General features: G+C 41.5%; 1 protein-coding gene across 1 annotated transcript in view; it reads right to left on the bottom strand.

Moving 5' to 3' along the window:
• The window catches only part of PEPD (peptidase D), a 142,099-nt gene extending 122,940 nt beyond the window's left edge, over positions 1–19,159 (bottom strand). The window contains exons 1-3 of the mRNA XM_083870097.1: positions 19,099–19,159; positions 13,213–13,396; positions 11,832–11,959 (exon numbers count right to left, since the gene is read on the bottom strand). Of these exons, the coding sequence (XP_083726223.1) occupies positions 11,832–11,959; positions 13,213–13,396; positions 19,099–19,115 (329 nt within the window). The 5' untranslated portion in view covers positions 19,116–19,159. The remainder of the gene's footprint in view (positions 1–11,831; positions 11,960–13,212; positions 13,397–19,098) is intronic.
• Between the last annotated feature and the right edge of the window lie 3,927 nt (positions 19,160–23,086).

Here is a 23,086-nt window from a genome sequence, read left to right on the forward strand (position 1 = left end):
CCAATCTGAATGCAAAACAGGCTAAAGCTAGCACTGATCACCATTGTCACAGGGTATCTTCCATCAAATGCTCACTGGCATAATAAAAAACAGAATTTACATTCAGTTATCATAATTCCAAGTACATCTGATACTTCCCAGGGATGAGAAGTACTTCTCTTTACAGATGACTCTAAAGAAGCTAGAGTAAGTTAACTGGTTACAACTTTTAGGTTTGGCTTTGTCATTTGTAACGCTGCTATGGGCTGCCAGTTTTAGAATTCTGATTAATCATTGCAGAGACTATGTGCAAAAAAATCCACACCAAGCCATAAATTAATTAGAAGGATTACCCAAATGGAAGGTATGATCCCTGATATAATTGAATCATGCCTATTTACCTATAAAAATATAAACCCCAACCCTTTTGTAAACAGATGCGAACAGAAGCAATGACCTAATTTTTACAGAGTGTGCAAAATTGTTTAGATTCCCTGACAACACAACTTGACAAAAACCCACAGAGAATAATGCATACCAGCCCTAAAAAGGCTCAATATCCTTTCCCTATAGTTTTATAACTCCAGCCAAGCAAATACCAGTGTTAATTAAAATTGTCAATAGTTAATTTCCAGAATAACAGGAGTCATCATTTTCTCTTACAGTGGAAACAACCAACTCCAAACTCCTGGGACACACCCACGTACACATGGCCAAGCATCCAGGCAAAAATCTGGCATCTCAGAGTTCATGGCCATCGGAAAGAAAATGTAAGAGTCCTGCACTGATATTGATTTACATTAATATGGACCTCATTTTTCTCATTTTCAGTCACGAAGGACACTTTTAACAAAAGACTATCTCTAGTTCATCTCTTACAATCACATACAATTTCTGGGGGCAAAGCTGGAGTTATCTTGAATTAAATATGAAGCTGTTTATTTGCTGCTGATGCTTCCCATGAAACTCCTCTCTCTTCCATGTTTTTCTGCCCCATGTAGATCACCTACTTGGTTCCTTACTCTCAAGATTTTCACAGTGATTGGGAAATGCTGAAGATGGCCTAAAGATGTGAAGCTATAGTTTAAAAAGATTTGTGTTATACATTCACTGCTTTATTTTAACAGCTATGGTTTTATTTAAGTGCCAAATATTGAAGATTCATCCTTCAATGAGAACTTCAGTGACAACTTTATTTTAAACAAAATTCTACTCGGTGGGGGAGTTGCAGCAAAACTTTCACTGTAAAAATACAGTGTGAAACATTAAGTCAGAGAATAAATTAATACCTTACAATAACTGCACTTCACTTCTCTTACACACATTTATCAAACACAAAACCCCCCAGCAAAAGTGTAAGGGAGAATAGCATTAAAAACTAGTAATCACAGATTCCAGTCAGTTACTCATCTAAGTGAAAAAATCCAAGTTTAGAATAAACTTTTCCATTTGGTTTAACTAAATTTACATGGTACATGATGGTATGTTTAAAAACCAATATGCTTCATCAAATCACAACCAAATCACACCAGCTCAGATTTTACCAGACCACATTGTTAGGATAGGCTCCACTTTGATGTGATCTTCAAATTGGAATATAACACTGACTCCTCTGTTTATCCATCAGTAAGATGAACAGTTATTACAGTTCTGTACATCTATAAATACATGAAAAAATTATTTTAAAGCTTTTACATATTTGGACAAAATTCAAATCACAATTTCTTTGCAGCAGTTTATCAACCATGTTGTGTTTCCACTTTAAACCAAATGAAACTTGGTCTCATTGTCTAAAAACATTTTAAACCTGTTGTTCATTACATTGCACAAAAATTCATAACACAAATCTTAAGAGATCTGTACAAATTTGACATCACTGTAAGAATTCCATTAAGCAACATTTCTTTGTATGCTAAAGGACTCTGGAGCAATAGCCTTGTAATACCAACACGATAAAAAGTGTTCTAGTTTTCATAACAGTATTCAGAAGAGAAGTAAAATGAGATGGATCTAAATCACAAATGCCAAAGAAAAACTGCGAACAGAATTTATAATAGCTGATAGCTATTCCTGAAAGAAAAACATCTAAGCCACCTGCTAATATATTTGAAACCTAATTGCTGATATACATTTTTATGTATATGCTTTCATTTGCACCTAAGCATTTGTCCAAACTTCAATATATTTAACACTTATTCCCTTTGTATTTCCATGTTTCAATGCTTTTAGGACACATTTTCAGTTTTTAGTTTTTACAGGGGATCAGCTCTAAAATGAAATTCAGCTTTTCCTGAAGCAGTCTGATTTAGCTTTTCTTTGGCATTTCAGTTGGAGTTCATAGTTCAAGATTATTTATCTAACTGCATAGCCTAGAACGTAGAACATTCATATAGGAAAAAAATATTCCAAATGGTATGTTCACTATGAATATTAAACAAATTATACACTTTTAATGGTAAGATTTGAATGGTTTCAGAGAATGCTTTAAGTCCTCACATCTGGCCTTGCTTGTGTTTTGCAGCTATTCTGGATGAAGGGTGTCTTACTCCACTCTTGCATATAAAAGAAAGCAAAAGGTGTAGCCTACCATAAGCACCAATGTGATGTAACTGCTCTTCTGCAAAATGAAATATTCGTTTACTATCAAATGGCACAGACAACAAAGCAGTATTCTGGATGGCTGACCACACATGCTATCATTGAATTTATATTAGAGCAAATAATGGGAATTACCTATGATTTCTAATCACTATATCTGGCTTTAGCAAGAAAAAACAAAACAAAAACCAAAACCAAACAAAACCCAAAATCAACCAACCAGCAAAACCCAAAAGCACTAATTTAATGTGTTTTTTTAAAAGGAGCTGTAGGAATCTCAAAATAACCAGTCAACAACCATTTTGAGGAACTCCTATTATGTGAGGGAAGAAGACAGCAAGTACTGACAGAAAGCAATATGCCATGCTAAAGACTCTCTCCTACAATTAAAATACAGATCCACAAGTCTTATTGTCTTTAGGATCCAGAGCTTCAGGTAGATCCCATAAAGTGATGTTCTCATTAGCAGTAATTAAAAGTAAGGACTAACATTGTTGGAACAATAGCAGAATAGAGCAGTAACAAAGACTTCTACACAATAATGTTCAGGGTACAGTACTCTCCTAATAGGTTCTACAAGTTTTATTGCCTAAAATACACAAAAAAATTGTCCAAGCTTGTATCACAAAATCAGGAGAGGATGATTCTTGAGGCAGTGAGACAGAAAGGCTAAAACTAGTAAACTTCACACTAAAGCTTTCTGCTTCTTTCATTCAACTCTGACTTTCACATAATAGATATAAAACACCACTTTATGGTAAAATCATTTTGTCCCGAGCCAATTAAATGCCTACACTTTCCTGCAGGTAGCACCTGTACCTGGCACTGCAGCACACACACAGCATGAGTTACATTACATTTTTCCTCACATAAATGAGGGAAAGCACATGCACAAGGAGAAAACTGGACAAGCACAATCTTCAGCACTTAATTTCTACACAGACAACAACTCATTTCTCAGCCCTTGCTAGAATGAGCTTAAAGCAGAGTATAAATTTCAGAGAGACTGCAAACACAGAGTAACAACCTTGGCAAAATTTAAAGCAGAAGAACAGAAATACATTAGCATATGTAGAGCTGAAAGAGGAAAATGGATGCAGAAGTAATGTTTTAATGTTGTCAGAGATTCACCCATAAACTCCTTTCTCATTACAATATCATCAAGTTAACAGATGGTAAAGCATTAACCAAACAAGAGGGTGTCAAGAACTGCTAGGAAGAACCACACAGCACACTTTAAAAGACACTAGCAGATGTTCCTGATTTTGTCCAAAAAAGTGCCATCACCTTTATATTCCAAAAGGAATTTCACTATCTCAAACAAGAAGATTAAAAGAAATCAAGCCAGATTTAAAACAAAACAGAACTAATGGGCTTGCTGGTATCACAGACAGCCTCCAGCAATGTTTTGACTACCTTACTGGTACTCCCTTTCCACATCTCTCTAGATTACTGCTACACTCTATGAAAGACAAAACCACCTGCACACAGGAGACTCCCTGCTCCTTCTGATAGTCTCCAGTAAGATGGATTCCATGAAAATATGGACTTCCAAGATGGATTCTGAGAAAATAATGGACTTTAAAAGGAATCAGGATGAAGATGACAACTCAAGATGATCTGACTGGAAAACAGGACTGTAAGTGAAGCCCCATCAGTGTGAGGGGCAGAACAGCAGAGTCCACAAGCATGAGCTGCACACAAGGTCCTGGGTATGCGATACTGCACTTCCCAGGGCATACAGATCATGCAGAATCAGAAAAACCAGGAGCAGCAATACAGGCCATTGGACTTAGGAAATCAGAAATAAAGTATTGAGGAGAATCTCACAGTAAGTCCTAGTAAAAGCCAAACACTGACCTCCCTATTTCATCTATTTCAAGTGTACAGTCTCACTGCTCTCACTGCTCAGCTATTCCCACCACAGACATTTCCAAAAGATGAACAGTACTTTAGACTTTCTATAAATTCTACCTCCAGCAGCAGTGCCTCAATTAGACATTTAAGAGATACTACCAAGAGCTACCCAACAAAAACACAGAAAACCTGCAATTGGTAACCTTTGCTTTATTCCTCTCTGCAAATAAAATTCTTCCTTGGAGTCAAGGGCTCTATACAGAAAGAACTGTGACTAAAGAAATGTTTACACACTGAAATCCCCTAAAGATTTCTTGTAGCATTAAACTGATAACATATACTCATTAGAAAGCTCTCTTCTTTAAAAAAAAAACATAAGAATTATAGTGGTTAAGGCATGAAGTGTAATTTCTAGGTCAGTATATACAGTAAGTGTTTCACTCAAACACTGGTGTCAATTCATGCTTCTTAACAAAGGAAGTTACACCAAATCTGCCAATAGCCGATGTTCTCCTTTCTGGAAAAACACCACAACTGGGGAAGGTCAGGGTTAGGCCACCTGCTCTGACTCTGCCAGGGCTCCAGCAAGGGGTACACAGCAGTAAAACACAATCTGTCTGATTTACACTCACATTAAACTTTTAAGAGGCATTATTATTAATTATACATTTCCCTAACATATTTTAACAGACCAGTTGGGTTTATTTTTTCTTTTTTTGTTTCTCAACAGAGACCACATTCTTTCAGAGAGTCCTTCTCAGCAGACAGACAGGGCACAAGAAATATAAAAACCTAAGGAAAATAGTTAACATCAAGAGGTAAGAATGTGGAATTTCAGAAGTGCAAGAATAGAAGAACCACTGCAGGTATTTCACTTGAGGTTTTTTCCACTGGAAGCACCTTGGCAACAAGAAGCAGAGCTCTGCCCTCAGGCTGGGCAGTGGCACAGCAGAAGGCAGTGTGGAGGAGCAGAGGTGTTGGGGCACTTCTGGCAAACCTCCATGGACATTTCTTTTGCTGCAGCTCACCTTCCTACCAGCAGCAGTCAAGTCCTTGTAGAAAAAACACATAGCATGCCTGATAAAAAAAACCAGCTTGGATTCTCAGATATTTCAAAATGTTATCAGGAGTTTATATCACTGGACTCAGCACTCCAGGTAGCACATTATATTGAGTATGAAATAAGAAATGCCTGGTGGGGGTTATCAACATGCCCTGCCACACCACCAAAGTGACACATGCTATCTCCATCTGTGGTTTGAAGCCACATCCGGATATTAAAAAACTCTGGTGCAGCATCATCAAACAGATTTCCTTAAGTGCTGGCTCCTTTCTCAATATAACTGAATCAAAAATAGGAGAGGAAAAAGAAGCACTTTAACACTTACAAAACCACCAACTGATGCATTCACTTAAAGGTGTACGCTGGTAGAGATGGCCAGTCAATGGACTGAGACAAATTGCTATTATGGTTTCAAGCCTTCTCAATAAGAAACTTCAGCTGTTTAAGAAAGCCATAAGAAAGCCAACATTTATACAAATACTTATGGAAGTAAAAGTCATGAAAACAATACACATTCATCCCAGACCAAGGCTTGTGGACAATAGGAACACTGGGACAATAACTAAACCGAGAAATCTGAGCATTTGAGCAGTACTTTTAGAGAAAACAATTGTCAGTAATGTGGCAAGACAAATCCAGATATTTATTAGTCTGAAAAAGTAATTTTTATCCACAGAGAAATCAGGCAGGCAGCCCATGGGAATCCCATGAGGTTTAACAAGACCAAATGCTAGAGCTGCATATGTGCTGGGGCAACCCTCAGGATCAATCCAGGGTGGGAATGAACAGGTCAAGAGCAGCCCTGGGAGAAGGACTTGGGGGTGGGTGAGGGCTGGCCCTGCCCTGACTGTGTGTGCTGGGACCCCAAACCTGCTCCGGGCTGAGTCCAGCAGGGGCAGCAGGGGAGGGGATTGTGCCTCTCTGCCTCAGGTGAGACCCACCTGCAGAGCTGCCCCAGCCCTGGGCCAGCACAGTCAGGACCTGGAGCTGCTAGAGAGAGCCCAAAGGAGGCTCCAGGATGAGCAGAGGACTGGGAGAACTGGGATTGTTCAGCCTGGAAAAGAGAAATTTCAGGGTGACCTAACTGCAGCCTTCCAGTTCCTGAAGGAGCCAAAAAGAAAGATGGAGAAAGTCAATTTTCAAGAGCCTGGAGAGACAAGACAAGGAGGAATACCTTCAAACTAAAATAGAGTAGGTTTAGATTATATATTAGAAAGAAATTGTTCCTTGTGAGGGTGCTGAGTTCTTGGCACAGGGTGCCCAGAGAAGCTGTGGCTGCCCCTGGATCCCTGGCAGTGTCCAAGGCCAGGTTGGACACTGGGGCTTGGAGCAGCCTGGGACAGTGGAACTGTCCCTGCCCATGGTGGAAGGCTGGAACTTGATGATCTTTAAAGTCCCTTCCAACCCAGGCCATTCTATGATTCTATGGAATACAATAATAAATGAATGGTGGACAAGAAATGGGAATCACTGGAATCCTGGAAAATAAGCACCCCTGAATAGGTAAGTCTTGTCAATCAAAAGCAACCAGCTTTATTGTGCAGTTTTGAAAGGAAGGGTAAAGCAACAGATGTACTACCTGAATAATAGTAAAATATTTGACAAAAAAATTTCTCTAACTGCTACTCTCCAAAATAACTCAAATTGACTTAGAGGGAAACACTACAATGTAACCTGAAACCAATGACTAGCCATGATACGAAAACAGAAAAGAATAAAGCAGAAAATAAAATAAATAAATAGATAAAATGATGAGCATTCCCTGGGCTGGGAAACCCTCCAACTGCCACCCTGAAAAGTGCTGTGTCAATTTAGACTGATGCTCCCAGAAGTTAAAGCAATAAACAGAAAAGGACTGCAAGTCTTGATTAGTGGGATACTGCAAAGATTGAAATTAGTTCTGACACTACTCAGAAACAGAAGGAGAACTGAGTATGTTTGAGATCCACAGAGAACATTTCCAGGTGGTAACAAACTTTGCAGATAAATTGCAATGCCAATTAGTACAAAACAGTAATAAGATGACCTAAAGTGATTAAAATGTGGGGATTTTTAGACAGCAAAATAAAGATTCAGCAGGTACTGGGAAGTGACCAACTGCAGTAAAAAGTCAAACTGAGAGACACATGAAAAGAAAAGCATATCTCATTTTAGAGAGAAAATTACAATAAAAAGCATCAGGAGATGGCAGATCAATTCTGAAGGTCAAACCAAAAAACATACAGCTCTGGAGCAGGCTATGGAGAAGTATGGAGTTGTATGCTCCCCATTAATAAAACTCCTGTAGATGTCCTTCATTCCTGCAAAATGTACATTAACAAGAGCAATTAAGGTCATCTGGAGTTCGTTCCCTATAACCGCCCCCCCACTCAACTCCCTTTCCAAAGAGCTGTCCCCACTGTCATCTTTCTTTCTACAGACCTTGTCCTCTTGTTGCCAGAACAAGGGTAATTAATGCATCAGTCTCCATCACCATGATACAGTCAGATAAACATATCATGCTGTGCATCATTTAATACTCACAATTATTCAAAATACAAATGCCATAAAATCTCACCAATCTCCATTAAGAAAAAAAGATCAAGAAATTGATTTCTTAGCTTCTAATTTTCATGTTCACAAAAAGTCTATAAGAAAAAAAAGGTAAAAGTCCACACAGACTGGGAGGCTACCTTCTTTTACAAAAGTGTTAAGGGGAAAAAAGCAAACAAACAAAAAACTCCCATATACTTCTGCAGTTTTTTCAAAAGGCAGTAAAACTACCCAGTTTTGCTGATGTCAGTCAAGTGTAATCACCAAAACCAAAGGTTGATTTTGGTTGTAACCTACTTGAAATTTATGACAATGTTTTCAAGAGCTTCCTCATTAGGTCACTGAGAAATAGCTAACATTTGCAAAGCATTCACTGTGCTTTATTACAGCTCCAAGTGCTAATCCAAGGTTCAACTTTGAACACACAGATAGTTTTCAATCAAATTCATGGAAAACATTACTTATAGTGGGTGCAATGTTGGATTAAAGCTGCAATACTTACCAGTCATCCAGCACAGCTTCAGGGAAAACACAGGAAACTGCACCATTAATTGGGCACCACAGCACCAGCACCATTTTATTTTTCTGAACCATTAATACATTTAGTATGTGTTTCTAAAGTTAGAGCATGAAGGGGTTAAATACTTTTTGTCTTCCATTAGAAACACTCTATGTGGCAAGGCCATTAAGTTATTCTGGCATGCTCTCCACATAAAGCAGCTGCTGTACAGTATGTTTGACTTTATAAAATATCTTTAATCAGCACACTGACTAGTTCTGTCATTTATAATTAAGGAGGTAAATGGCAGGTGCAGCATTAATTAGCAAAACTGAAGTCTTTGTGAAGACATGCAGCCATACCAACTCAGTGCTTTCCAGGAACAGAAATGATGGCTAACAGCTTTGTTGCACCACAACTTGACTAGGTAAGACTGTGCCAAGAAAGAGGGACATTTACAAAACATTTACACTTCTGAAGCCTTTACCATCCTATATTACCAGATTCATTTCTTAAACTCTTCCTTCTAAAGTTAAAAACAGAAAAATATTCAGGAGCAGAAAAGCCACCCACTAAGCTCAGAGTCATTCTCAGAGTCTGTGTTTCTGCCTTACAAATGACAGAGGGACAGGGGCAGAGTACAAGACAAGAGACAGGCAAAGTAGTTCTCTTACTTGGAAAGGTTTTTCCAGCCAACAACTAAGAAACTGACGGGCCCAACATCTGGAGAAATGCCCACAGCCATAATTTAAAACCAGAGCAATGCTGCTGCAATCACTCCCATGAACGTAGGACCATCAGTCCTACAATCACCCTCAGAACGATTCTGCAACTGCCACCTTAAGAGGCTTTGGGGTTTTTTGGACAAGGCTGATAGTCTGCCAGTTAAACTAAATCGCTCCTTGCTTTTAAAGCTTCAGAGGTTATTTTGTGCTTGAAGGACTTCTGAAAGGCAGCCTTCCAACTATTTTGACAAATCTTCAGAGCACACACATTCAGCATGAAGTCCTACCAGATCTGTAACACCTCCAAAGTGGCAGCCACCCTCAGAACCAGTACTGCTGAGTGCTGGGCTGTGGGCTGACCCCAGCCCAGAGTGAAGCATTCCCCACCTCTATGGGCACCTGCTCTGCAGAGTCCCCAGGCACCACCCCAGCACACAGCATTACTCACAAAAACAACTGCAGTGGTGAGGCTGGAAAAGATACAGTGCTCATGGTCTCTTTGGTAGACTCATGGTCTGCTGATCTCCAAGCAAGCACCCTCAGACACTGCACTGGCCTTGGCCAAACTAAGACTGCAATTTGAATGGACTCAAGAAGCCCCATTTTTGTATTCAAGGCAAAAAGATCAACCCTTCTGAATGACACATTATCCATACTACGCTTCAAAAGCAACTCAAATATGTGGTCTTCAGAAGTGAAGGCACAACACTACATCAAATGATACATTTAGTAATGCAGCAGTGGTAGAACTGTAGTAAAGAGTCTTTTGCATTAAATTTAAGAGAATCTATGTGTTTCTGCCCAAACTCACAGACTCCCACACGTCTTAAATAGAAAACAGAATAAACACGGGGCAAAGCAACTCCCCCCGTGCTATGAACTAGCAGAGCAGATGCAGACCTCTGTAAGGTATCAACCTCCCAAATACCACACAGAGCATTACAATGATTTGCGCCTCACTGATGTTAAATGACAGTTTCTCCAGTGGGTGGACAGTGCCTTCCACGGGCCCAGAAGGAAGCACTTCCAAGGCAAACTATAGTAATGAACTGCAGAGGATGGAAGGCACACTTACTTGTGGTTTTCTTTCAGGGCTAATTTTGAGATAAAATTGAATCTTCTGGGAAGGAATACAATCCCTAGCTGTGTGCAGTACCCTCTGTCATCCAACTTATGAAGCAGAACTGCTACTGACTCACAAATGAGTTATTCACCCATCCTCCTTCTGACAAGCAGAAAAAGTACATGACCACGGCTGACAGAAGAGAAAACAAGATTCAAACAAAGGGACTCAGGAAGGGTAAGAAGAATTTAGAAAGCAACAAAGATCATTTGTTATACTCTGCAAGAAGACACAATGACAATAAACCACTTCTAACTAGACTTAATTAATTCTGTAAATGGACAGATAACAAGTGCTGCACAAACAAATCAAAAAGGTCACTAGTTATAAGCACCAAAATATTTTGTTTGAGAATGCAAAATGAGATGCTGGAATTTCAATAATATTTTTAAGCTTTTTGAGATTAGGCACAATCAGTGTGGGTATGAAACAGCTGTTTTGAACTAGCAGAAGAGAACTTAAGAATAGGAAAAAAAATGTCTATAAGTGGGAACAAGCACCAAGTGGGAACAGATTTCAGAGAGCACACATGGGAGGCTTACAGAACCTGCCCTCCCAGACAGGTGTGGCTCACAGCTAAAATATTTCAGACTGCACTATGCAGATCTTTATGCCATCACAATTTCAGTCCCCAGACAGGTCTAAGACAGTGAAATTCATATAAACACTATGAGAAGACAGCAGCCATGCCCTGCCATATGGTCTGGCACATTCAGCACCTGGGATCAGTTACAACTGTTTTCCTTTTCCCAAAATTAGCAATAAAGGTGATAGCTTCAATTAGAAGTGAAGCAGCTTGACAAAAGATTAAACTAGAAGCAATGCAGTGTTCTGAGACAATGTCGATGATACAAACATTTACAGTTTGGTAGAGAGTATAAATGAAATTAAGACTGAGAAAATAAATAAATACATAAATAAATCAATTCTTCCACTACTGTGACACTGTGCAGTATTTACTACAAAGGTAGATGGAGAGATGTTTATGGCGTACTCATAGAATAGCATTTAAATCACATTTTCCTGTCTGTGAGCTTATGTTAAAAAAGCCTGTCAGAGGCTAAACTACCTTATGCCATTCAGAAAGCTTCATTAGCTCAGGCTGCTGAAAACTTGCAAAGCAGCTTGAAAAAGCCTACTTTATTACTTACCTTGCTTGGGCTTAATACAAGATACTGATTTTCTTTAGGGTTCACCATCCTCTCAGAGCTACCATGAGATTGGTGGGTTCCAAGGTATTGTGTTCCAAATGATGGTGGATCACTTCATATCACATCATCAATATCAACTGATTGTGTTTTGTATCTTTGTTTGTATATATCCCTCTGTATATACCATTCCCGTGGCATGATTTGGTGGAATCTGATTAAATGACAAAACACTGGAGCTCTACAGGCAGTTATGTTATATAAAGTACTTGGATACACCAGAATGCAGTTAAAAGACAGGTCTTACTTTCCCATCCAAACAGCATAGCTTTCAGGGAGTTGTGGAACAAAAAGCATAGATCTTCCAGTATCAACATCTACTGCTCCAAAGCAGCCTGCTTCAGTTACTCCAAAAGTCCAGTGAAAGTAAGATTCCTAGGTTAAAACAAAATATATTCTTAGACCTCACTTCTACCACCTCTAAAAATACACTACAGTACATGTTAATTCCTATTTCCACATATATGGAAGAGGTCTCTTGCTTTTGGAGGGAGAGGAGTGGTTTAGGTCTAAACCTTTTCACATTGGTTAGTTTTAGGTTAGAATAACACAAATCCTTTTGCTGTCAACTGGAAAGGATCAGAGATTAATAAACTACCATTAAGAGGTTAACTCAGCACAACAAACATACACCAAACATTGAAATACATTCCTCCAATCTAGAATTAGGGAATGCATTATCAGAGAGAAACAACCATGTCACAAGGGACAAGGCAAAAGCAGAGAGCAGCTTCAATGGGTTGTGAAGGCAAGTGCTGAAGTGAAACCCCAACCTTCCCCAGAGAAGAGGAAGCTGCACTAGGAGCAGCCCTTAGCCAAGAGTTATTTGAAGAACAAGCAGCAAACAACAAAACACCCAACAATACAGGATTTAATTTTGGTAAGAACAGACATATTCTCTAGTATCCTGAAAGGTGCATCTCTTCTAAAACTACACTAATGGCTTCATTAAGATATGTGCTAGCTATATTAGAATTTACTGGGTTTGTTTCATCATAACATACAACAGCTCTGTTAAGCTCACAAAACAAAGTACTGCAGAAACCACACAGGGTATGGAATATAGATAATTTAAGTTCTTTTAAACCAACACTTTCAGAATGTTTTAAGTCCTATTTGTGACAGAAGAACACATGGGTATTAAGGAAGAGTCTAATTTACAAAGACACATGTTGTAAATTCCAAGATATAGGCTGCTGTTTTATAAAACCATGAAATATACTTTTCTATTAATTAATTCAGCTTAGGTCCACTGTAACATGTTTTATTACGCAAAGAAGGTTGTTTTTTGGGTCACAGACAAGACTGAAAAAATGAAGAAATATTCCACTGCTGTCTTCAAGATTAGATTCAAACACTGATGAGCAGTAAGGCCTTGAGCAGGTTTAGACCCTTTAAACCAGAAAATGACCCTTCACTAAAGCACTGAAAGTGAGATAATGCAAAGTGAAGAAGCAATGTTATAAAGAAGCCAATTTATTTAAGTGAAGCAAGTGAGAGAGCCAGTTTATTTAAGTGATGTTTTAAGTGAAGCATCTGAAAGATAAAGAGAAAATAAATTAAAATAATTTTTAAATTCATGCAGTCAAAGTTAGTTTCTTAATTTGAAGTTTTGATTCAGCTCTTACCTGACGAAACACAATCCCAGTGTCAGTACAGTATCTCTGGGTTTCTTCTCCACCCTGCAGCAGAACAATTGAATTCTTTTGGACATCCTTATTCTGCCTCAGGCGCTCACACAGTCGTCTTCTGTTCAAGGCAAAGAGTGCTACAGGCACTTTCAAAGTCTCATTCCCCAGCCAAAAAGAGGGTCTAGAAGAGATGTTTTCAATTGATAATTAATGGTAAAGACAGTGGTTAGCACAATTTAGATGCACAGTGTTCGTTAGCTTAGTTAACTCTACTAACAAGAGGCTCATCTCTCATGGGGCAGAGAGGCTGTACACACACCTCCTTCTCAAGCATTGCTCACACAAGTCCCAAAGGAAAAAGGGGGAAACACACAAGGCTGGCTCAGCTACAGCCCACAGCACGCCCCTCATCACACCCCTTTGGGTAACACAAGACAGAGTGACCACAGCCCACGTCAGCTGAGGACAGGCAAAGCAGGAGGGAAGAAATTAGTTCTGAGTTGCTGAAAACAGAAGTAGAAGTTTACATTAAGTCTAGCAAGCTTCAGCAAGTCATTCTGGGAAACAGAGAGAAAAAAATGATGGATAGCAGACACAGGACAACACCATTTCCCATAGACAGGATCTGCAAATCTCTTTTTTATGTATGTATGTATGTATGTTTATTCTGGGATGCACACAAGCAGCTTCAGCCAGTGACTGAACTCAAACACAGAGCATGGACTGGGCACAACTGCTGGTCCCTAGGGCAACACAAATGTGCTGGGACAGCCCAGAAAGATTGTACTCAACACAGCTGCAACTGCAAGAATACAGTTTAAAAGCAGAGATTGCTGTTACTAAGTAATTTTAGATGTTGAATGTGGGAAATGGATTTGTAGAGAACCCTCAAAACCTTTTGAAAATTCAAAATTCAAAAGCCAAATTTAATTCTTCACTTTAAGCCATTTTTTAAGCCATGTTTCATTCCAATTTTGTTAACATCAATATTATGCCACCCCTCACATAAGACTAAAAATAAAACAAAAGATTTAAAACACCTCTCAGGTGCTCCATCTCTGAGTTGAGAAAAGAGTATAATCCCACAGTTGGAAGTACCTCAAGAATATGTGGCTGATTCATTCACATTTGTTTCAGGTCCATAAGTTCAGTTTTTGAAGCTTTACCAGTAGAAGCACTATAGCTTTTCTATGATATGGAGCAGAGGGAGGAGTTTAACCAGATGATATGAGAAGAATCTAAAAGCAGTTTGTTTGAGGGGTGGTTTTTTTATGCTTAATATAGCAAAGCTGTGCTTTGGAGCTTCAGTATTAGAGATGATCAATAAAATTTATCCATAAGAACCTATTATTTAAGTCCAGTTTGTCCCTCCACCTCAGCTTCTCCAAGACTGACTGGATGGTCACTTTCTATCAGCTCTGCTTTACAGGAGATGCCAGAAAGGTGCAGTTAACTTGTTACTATGTTAAGATGGCAAGAAATAAACCAGAGGACCTAACCTTAGAGGAGCAAAGCTCCCCATCTTAATTATTATATAGCTTTCATAGGCAATCTGAAAGGTAACCTTTGATTTATAGCTGCATAACCTTTTAAAGACTTTATCAACCTCAGAAATGTAAACCCTATAATTTCCTACTGCAGCCACAGCATAAAAGAACTAATAAAATACTTTATTTTACTTGCTTATAACCACTTGATGTAACAGCGTAAGTAATTTTAGAAGGCAAAAGATTGCTCTTGCTAATCCAATTTTCAAATTACCTGCTTACAAGTTCAGCTGATGGTGCACAAAACCCAAATGTGTTTATTTTTATTCCTTCCAACACACACCTGACAGCCCAGCACCAAAGCAGGTAATCACAAGGGCTGCAGACTATTGCTGAACATCAGCACAGCCTGGAAGCACAGCATAACCTTTTGTTTTGGGCACCTGTGCCTGTAGGAAAAAGGAAGCAGATTCATACAATCCTAGCAAAAACTAATGGAAGTTTTAAGTCAGATAGTGAACTTAAACTAAAACTAGGCAAAGCTTTCCAGGTGCAAAGCTGTGGCTCACTAATTCAGCAAGGCACAAGAGGCTGAAAATGCTCTTTTCCAACATGATTATCCCTTGAAATAAGTACAACAGCTTGGAAATCATATGTTCACCTTATGGGACATTTAGATAAGGGAGGAAAGAACATCATCAGATACCCTTATATAATACGTTGCTCTCAGATCTTTGTATCTGCTGATAAAAAAACCCAAACTAAACCAACAGGCAGAGGTTGTAGCACAGCCTGTCTCATGTTTTGCTTCAAAGGAAGGAAAAAAGTCACCTTCGCTGCTATTTTACTCACTTCAGAAGTTTGGGAATCTTTTTCTGTGATTTAAAAAAAAAAAAAAAAGGAAAAAAAGAGAACTCTGACCTCTCTCCTCCACGCCTATTCCTACACCCTGGAGTTCATAGAAAGTTGCTACAAAGGCACTTTTTCCTCTCCCTTAAGTCTAATATTAATGCTTTTATTGCATTTAAAACCTTTGACAATCCAAATGAGACTCAAGGAGAAACAATTACAGCAGGCAGCAATTCATACCAGTAGTTTTACTAAGTCACTTAAGTGTGCCTTTTACTGGGATCTTAATGCTAAAGCTAAAATGCATTCTAGTGCAAAATTATTGTTCTTGTGCACATTTTCTCTAAGTGAAAGCGTGTTCTTCCTTGGACATAACAGATCCCACCTTCCCTGTTGGAATATGATGCCACAATATGAATCCACAGCAGAGCAAGGCCTCTGCAATTGTTTTAGAGTGGCACAGTTTCTTCAGGGGCATGGCCTTGGTCTCTGTGCTAAGGCTGCTGTAGAAATCACAGCAGCTGAGCATGCTGGACCCTGCAGCAAGGGCTGAGTGTTGCTGCAAGTCTTGCTCTGTTCTCAGGTTCTCTGCTGAGCACTCATGTCAATTCATACCTCAGACAGAGTCAGCTTGCCAGGAGATACACCTACTTTCACAACTGGAATTCTGCAGAGAAAACCAGCTAGGTTTTAGAGCGAATAATCAACTTAGAGGAGTTTGCTTTTTCCACAGCTCTTGGTCTCTTTTTTCTCCTGCCAGCACCTAGATACCAAACTGACGGCACCCCCATGGATGGACTGACAACACAGCAGAACATCCACAGGGGCTGCTTTGCCTGCAGAGATCTTGGCACACCAGAGCCATGCACGAGCCTTCCACAGCTAACACACTGAGCTCTTTCCAGAGACAACACTGACAGGGGCATTGAAGTCTTAAAAAAAGGTGGATGGATGGCTCTACACCCAGCTTTTCACGGCAAACAAAAATCAGGAAACAGAACTCTCATAGTACTCAAGATCACAAGAAAAAAAATGTCACACATAGGACTGGCTGTTCAATAACTTGTAGTAAATTGAGTGGGTACACATATGTAACTGCTTCACATGTGTATCAACCCTACAAATACACATGTAATTACAGTGTAAGCAGTGTAAAACCATGGTATTTGCCTTGGAAAAAAACTGCCATAAAATTATCTCTAGGGAAGAAACTAGAAGCTTTTCATTTTGGTCCATGATCTCTAATCACTCAGTTACATCCCACAAGACACACAAATCACAGAGTCATAGAACGGGTTGGATTGGAACAGACCTTGAAGATCATCTTGTCCCACGTCCCTGTCAAGGGCAAGGACACCTCCCACCAGAGCAGGCTGCTCAAGGCTTTGCACAGCCTGCCTTTGAACACTGCCAGTGCTGGAGTGTCCACAACCTCCCTGGGCAACCTGTTCCAGCAGCTTACCACTCTTACAATTAAGAATTTCTTTAGCCAGCCTGAATTTCCACTCTTCCGGTTTCTACCCATTACTCCTTGCCCTATCCCTACAGGTCCTGATGAACAGTCCCTCTCCAGTTCCCCTGTAGCCCCTCCAGACACTGGAAGTTGCTGTGAGTCTCCACACACCCTTCTCCTTTCCAGGCTGAACAGCCCCAATTTTCTCAGCTTGTCTTCTTACAAGAGGCACTTCAGTCCTCTGATCAACTTCGTGGCCTCCTCTGGACTCACTTCAGCAGAGGTATCAGAACTGAATTAATACAACCCAATGGATGGTCCTTCAGGGTTGGTTTCTTCTGTCAGCACAAGGATTCCGGCATCTCCAGCCACAAATACAACCCAAAACTCTGATGTGAAGTTACACATTTGATAAAGAAGTGTATTTGACACAAGCACTGCTTTGTGGTCCCTCTTTGAAGCTGCGCAAGCTTCTGCAAATAAACCTTAGCCAGTGTCAAAAGTAGATACTTGCAAGAACAAAACAGGACAAAAGAAGATCAGCTCCCTTGTTTTCTCCAGTCTGGTACCAGCACTCAACCACTGCTCGGTCTGGTAAAGGCCTCCCACAGTAGCTGACAGTTTCCTGCTGGCTGTCACATACAATTTTTATGATCACTTAGGCCCAAGCTCACAGACGAGCTTTTATTTTATTGTACTGCAAGTGAAATATAGCTAGGAACATTAAACTACATCTGTTTCTTTAAAGGATGTTTTTCTTTTGCCTGGAGCTCCTGATTTTCAATGTTTATTTCAGGAGTTTTATATTTTAGAGAGCGTGCATTCTGGCACTGTATGATTCATCTAATGTTTTGGATTTGTTCTAAAGCAACCACCAGGACACACTAGTAACCAAAATTCCTATTTTATTTCTGGTTTTCCTACCATTTTTCAGTTAGCCTTTTGTACTTATGGTTTTTTTTGAGCAGAAGATTCATGGACTGCCATTTCTGTTCTACTGAGATCCCACAGAGAGGATCCAGATCTCAAGGAAGATGAGAAACCACTGAAACTACTTTTCAGTAAATTGCCATTTGTTTGTTGACTGGGCCTTATTTATTTGTTTGTTTTGAGCAACAGATGCATCAACATGAGCCTGAAGCCCAAACAATTTTCAGTGCTGTTTCCCCATCCCATGTGTGAAGCGCAAGAGGCCCACACTGACAGCAGCACGAGGGAACAAGCGATAGAACCAAACAGGGAAAGCAACTACGGCTGTTCAAGGTATAAAATGGGTATTTTCTTCACGGCCAACTCGGTGCTGCTTGTAAAGTTGACAGCTGGAATCCCGGCGCCGCTCCCTGTCCTTGTTCCCAGCCCAGCCCAGCCCAGGGCGCCGGGCAGGAGCTCCCGGGACACCAGGACCTGCCTTGGGGACACTGGAGCCGGCGGGGCCCACGGGGCAGGGACATCCCCTGGGGACACCGGAGCCCGAGGGGACCCACGGGGCAGGGACATCCCTCGGGGACACCGGAGCCCGAGGGGACCCACGGGGCAGGGACATCCCTTGGGGACAATCAGAGCCCGAGGGGACCCACGGGGCAGGGACATCCCCAAAGGGGCACAGCCAAGCCCCAGCCTGACGCGCGTTCGGCAACTTAGGAAACTTCCCCCTTCGTTTAGATACAGTCATAATGGTACCTTCCTACAGCACGGGAAGAAATGGCTGAATTTTGCTATAAAATGTGCGAAAATCCCTGTGCTATGTAATCCAAGCCGCCTTAAAGCATCACTCCCAAACCTGAGACAACTTAAAGGATAACACAGGCTGGGGACGAGGCAGTGCGAGCCAACCCGCCCATGGAACCCTTCACAGCTCTCGCCGCCCCGCGCAGAGCCCGAAACGCTCCGGGGAGCCGCGGGTGCAGCGCACGCAGCCCAGCCCCATCCTATGCCCTGCCTGCCCGGCCCCCGCCGCCGGCCCGGGACGCCGCCGGCCCGCCGGGACCCTCGAGCCCCCACCGGCCGCGCCGTGCCCCTAGCAGGGTGCGGGGTGCTGGCGGTCCGGGGGTCCCGGTGCCGGCAGGTCCCGGTGCCGGTCCGGGGAGCACTCACCCCTCCGCCGCAGCCATGTTCGCTCCCCGGCCCCGCGCGATCACGTGGCGGCGGCGCCTCAGGACGGGGCGGGCGGAGCGGCCCCGCCCCCTCCCCATGACCCCGCCCCCTCCCCTCACAGCTCCAACTGCACTCCCCTCACGGCCCCGCCCCCTCCCCTCACAGCCCCGCCCCTCCCCTCTCGGTCCCGCTCCCCTCAGGCCGGGCTGGCCGCGCACCGGGACGCCGCATCGGGACCCCCCGAGCCCGGGGCTGTCATGCTGAGGGACCGTGCGCGGCCGTTCCGGCCCTCTCCCGCGCGTGCTGCCTTCTAAGGAACAATTCCAGGCCTCAAAGCCAATATAACATAACGTAAATACAACCTTTTACAGGGATTGCTGCTCTACAGCTGACCGCTCCTCAGTTAATGGTTGCTGAAAAATCCACTTCATGTGCAGTTCTTTTGTAATCCCTGGGAGAGATGTTTTCCACCTGCATTTTGAAGTGGTGAGGGTGTTTAACACCCTCCTTGGGGCACGGTGTGCTGGAGCCATCGCCAGCCCTTGGGCTCACCCCACTCTGCTGGGTTTGTTCGAGTCACGCAGATTTCGCCAGAACCCGAAATTACTCCTTCTTGCCTCAAAATTACTTGTTCGTGCTTCAAGATTACAGGATACCTGAAGAAACTATCATAGCCCAGGGTTCACATGTCAAGTAACTCAATGCAGTTGCAAAAGCAAATACCGGGGGGCACAAAACACCGGGTAAGGATGAGAGGTTGGAGCTCTGCTGTGGGCAGCAATAAAACAGTGATAAACACAACTCTGGGTGGGCAGTAACCCTCCATCCCTGGAAAACAAGTGTGGGTCCTTGCTCTAGGGCTGCTCAGGAATGCCACTGCTCTGTTGGTCTGGCACTGATCTCAAAAGAAAGTCCTGTGATACCTGAAATATTTGGCTGCTGCACATGAAGGGTCTGCTTCCATTACAAATGCTCAGGAAAGAGAGGAATGAAGGGCGGTGCAAAGGCAGGGTATGATCATGAAATACATGGAGCTTAAAGTTTGTGTGTGTTATGAAAAATCAGTGCACTGTTACCAAGACACATGCACAATTAGGCCTCTTTTTTCTCTTTTGGTCCTCTAGACGTTGTGAGAAAACTGCAGCTACTCATGCACCACTGGCTCTGGAGTGATGTGTGGGAGCTGCGGGGCAGTCACAGGCAAAGATTGGTTTCAGGAAGTCTGGATAGGCACATGTAAAGTGATAAAACTAGAAAAGTCAAGCAGTCATTCTCTAGCTCTTTATGTTTTTACATCCAAGAATCAGAGACCTTGAAAAGTTTCTTTCATGAATTGCACATTTGACAAGTAACAATACTTATTTTGGGGTCCAGATTAATGTTTAAAGCCTCATTTTAGAAATAATTGAGAAGCTGTTGAATTTCAAGAAACTTCTCTCAGTTTTTTCAGACTAAAAAAAAAAAAAAAAAGAAAGTGAGCTGTAGTGAAATATTTTATTGCTTTCAGTCTCCCAGAGCGGCTTCCTTCTGCGTAGGTTCCAGCAGACCCACTGAGAGGAGGCTGGGAAGCTCACTTCCCTTTTCCTTCTCCTATCAGGCTTAAAGAGAAAAGACTAAAGCCTTCAAGGTACTCCTCCAAATACTGCCATTAGTGGCTTTGGGCATTCATCCTTCCCTGCTCCCTTTTGCGTACCCCTACACTTGCCCTAAAAGGTCTCCTGCATTGTCATATCTGCTCTCTAAAATGGGTTTTCTGGGTCTCTGTCCTGTTAATTTTAATTTCCTTCTTGGTCATTTTTCCTGCCTTCCAAAAACACTCACCACATTTAAAAGTTACCTGCATTGTATTAAATCTCAGCAGGAAATAAGACTACATTCATTAGAGGGAAAAAGAAATTTCCTGTTCTTCTGTCTCAAGATTTGAAAGAATGAAACTCCTACATTGTGCATAACCAGAACTCATTTGCAAGGTGGTTATACTTGAAATGGCAGCCACAGGAATGACACTGGCTGCCAGCCTGGGAGCAAGCCCAGCTTTATTGCACACACAGTTCTGATTCTCTCCATGCTGCAACTGACTCTGCAACTGAGAGGAGTAAACCTTAATATCTGAGAGTTTAGAACACTTCCCTCTCCACCAAAGTCTGACTGACCATTACTGTCACTGATCTCCCAGCAGGACTCTCTCCTCTCATGAGCAGGAACATCCTCTCTCATGTTGAAGGCCTGGCAAATTCAGGCAGCTTCAGAATTCCCACTGTAACAGTTTGGCTGTACAAGAGATGCCAGACTGCAACATGTGATGGGACTCTGCACTAGCCCTCTGTATTTCAGCTGGTCATACTGCTGTCCTGGCAGGATCTGAGAGCTCAGCACCATCAATGCTGATTGCTTCTATTATCTCAGCTGAAAAGAAATAATGTTAGGTTAATAAACTTCTTTTTATTACATGAAAATTACACAACTGTTGTGAATTACAGGGCAAGGCATTTGTTCCTGGTTTTAGAGCACAACAGATGAAAATCCAAAGTTAACAAGGGCAGATACAGTCCAAATATGAGGCAGTGGGAAAGGCAGGATGCTGCAGCTGCAGTCACAGCATGTGCTTGGGGAGCGTCACCTCTCCTGCCCTCCAGCCTAGAGTGGTGTCAAATACAGGAGCTAAATACTGACTGCTGCAGTGCCTGAATCCTCTCCTGCTGTGGGAAAATGCAGTTCTGAGAGACCAAATCACCTGGGGCTGCCATGAGGGATCACAGAGCCACCCTGAGAACAGGGCACCACAGTGAGGAGCCTCCATCTGCCAATTCCATGACATGAGGTGGGGAACAGGGTCTAATGCTCAGTGACTAAGGGCACCCTCCCTAGTAAATCCTTACTTGATAGAGGGTTTCAACACAAGTCTCAACTCATTTTCTAAATATCCAGAAAGCTTCCATATCATACATGCCACCACAAAAACAGAAATAATGGGAAATGCTGTTTTATCAGCACAGAAATTGTTCTAAATTCAGCTTGATCTGGTTTTCTGCTGATTATTCCTCCAAATTTTGGAAGGTAGAACATTGCTGCTGAAATACTCTGTGACCCTCTTCACTTGGATGGGGGAGCACTGGCTAGGCAAAGAACAACAGATAGGTTTTGTACATATTTGAGTCAAAGTCTTTCATACGTTGTAGGATCAGCTGTCAGTCCAAAGGAATTATACAGAGTGCTACGTTAAAATGTGTTAATACTGTGGGTTTTTTAATAGAATCATTCTACAGGGACCCCTACTGCCTTTGTTTGATATAATGGCCATAAGTCTTTCATGTGGAATTAGCATTACAAGGTCCTTCAAAGCAACACATTGAACAAAAGCATCTGCCTTTGGCATTTTCATCATGAAACGATTTTTAGTAAATTTTCCCTCAAGCACTAAATGTATACTGCTGTATTGATCTCTTGGATCTTGAAATAAAAGTGTGATTTTACCAAAGCTTGCTTGAACTAAATTATTATAAAAGGCAAGAAAGGTAAAGCATTACATTACCTCATTACTCTCACCACTGACTTTCAGTTAAGAGTAAGAAAATCTAGTATTCAAATTGTGCCCATCAAGGATCACACAGTCTAGCTTCTCCAGCTATTGTTTGATCTTCACAAAAATGTTGGGTTTTTTTTTTTTTTTGGGGGGGGGGGTCATTAGTATATAGACTGTAATTGTCTCATTTAAATCAATCTGCCCACCAGTATTTATAAGTTGCTGCCACAGAAACTCCTATCTCATCATGCTGTATTAAAACAGCACTATCAAACTACTTCAAAGGCTTCCTTTTTTAGAGGTTTGGGTTGTCAGGTTTTTTTAAGAATTAGTGGCCAATGTGATGTTCTCTGTGGTGCTTCTCTAATATCTCTGGCAGCTTGAAAGAATCAATTTTTGTATATTGCAACATATTGTTTTGCTTCAATAAAAGGAGACTTCTCAATGATTTTTCAGTCTGTTTGC

The sequence above is a fragment of the Zosterops lateralis genome (genome assembly GCF_965231275.1).
Source record: "Zosterops lateralis genome assembly, chromosome: 12".
Taxonomy (NCBI): Eukaryota; Metazoa; Chordata; class Aves; order Passeriformes; family Zosteropidae; genus Zosterops; species Zosterops lateralis.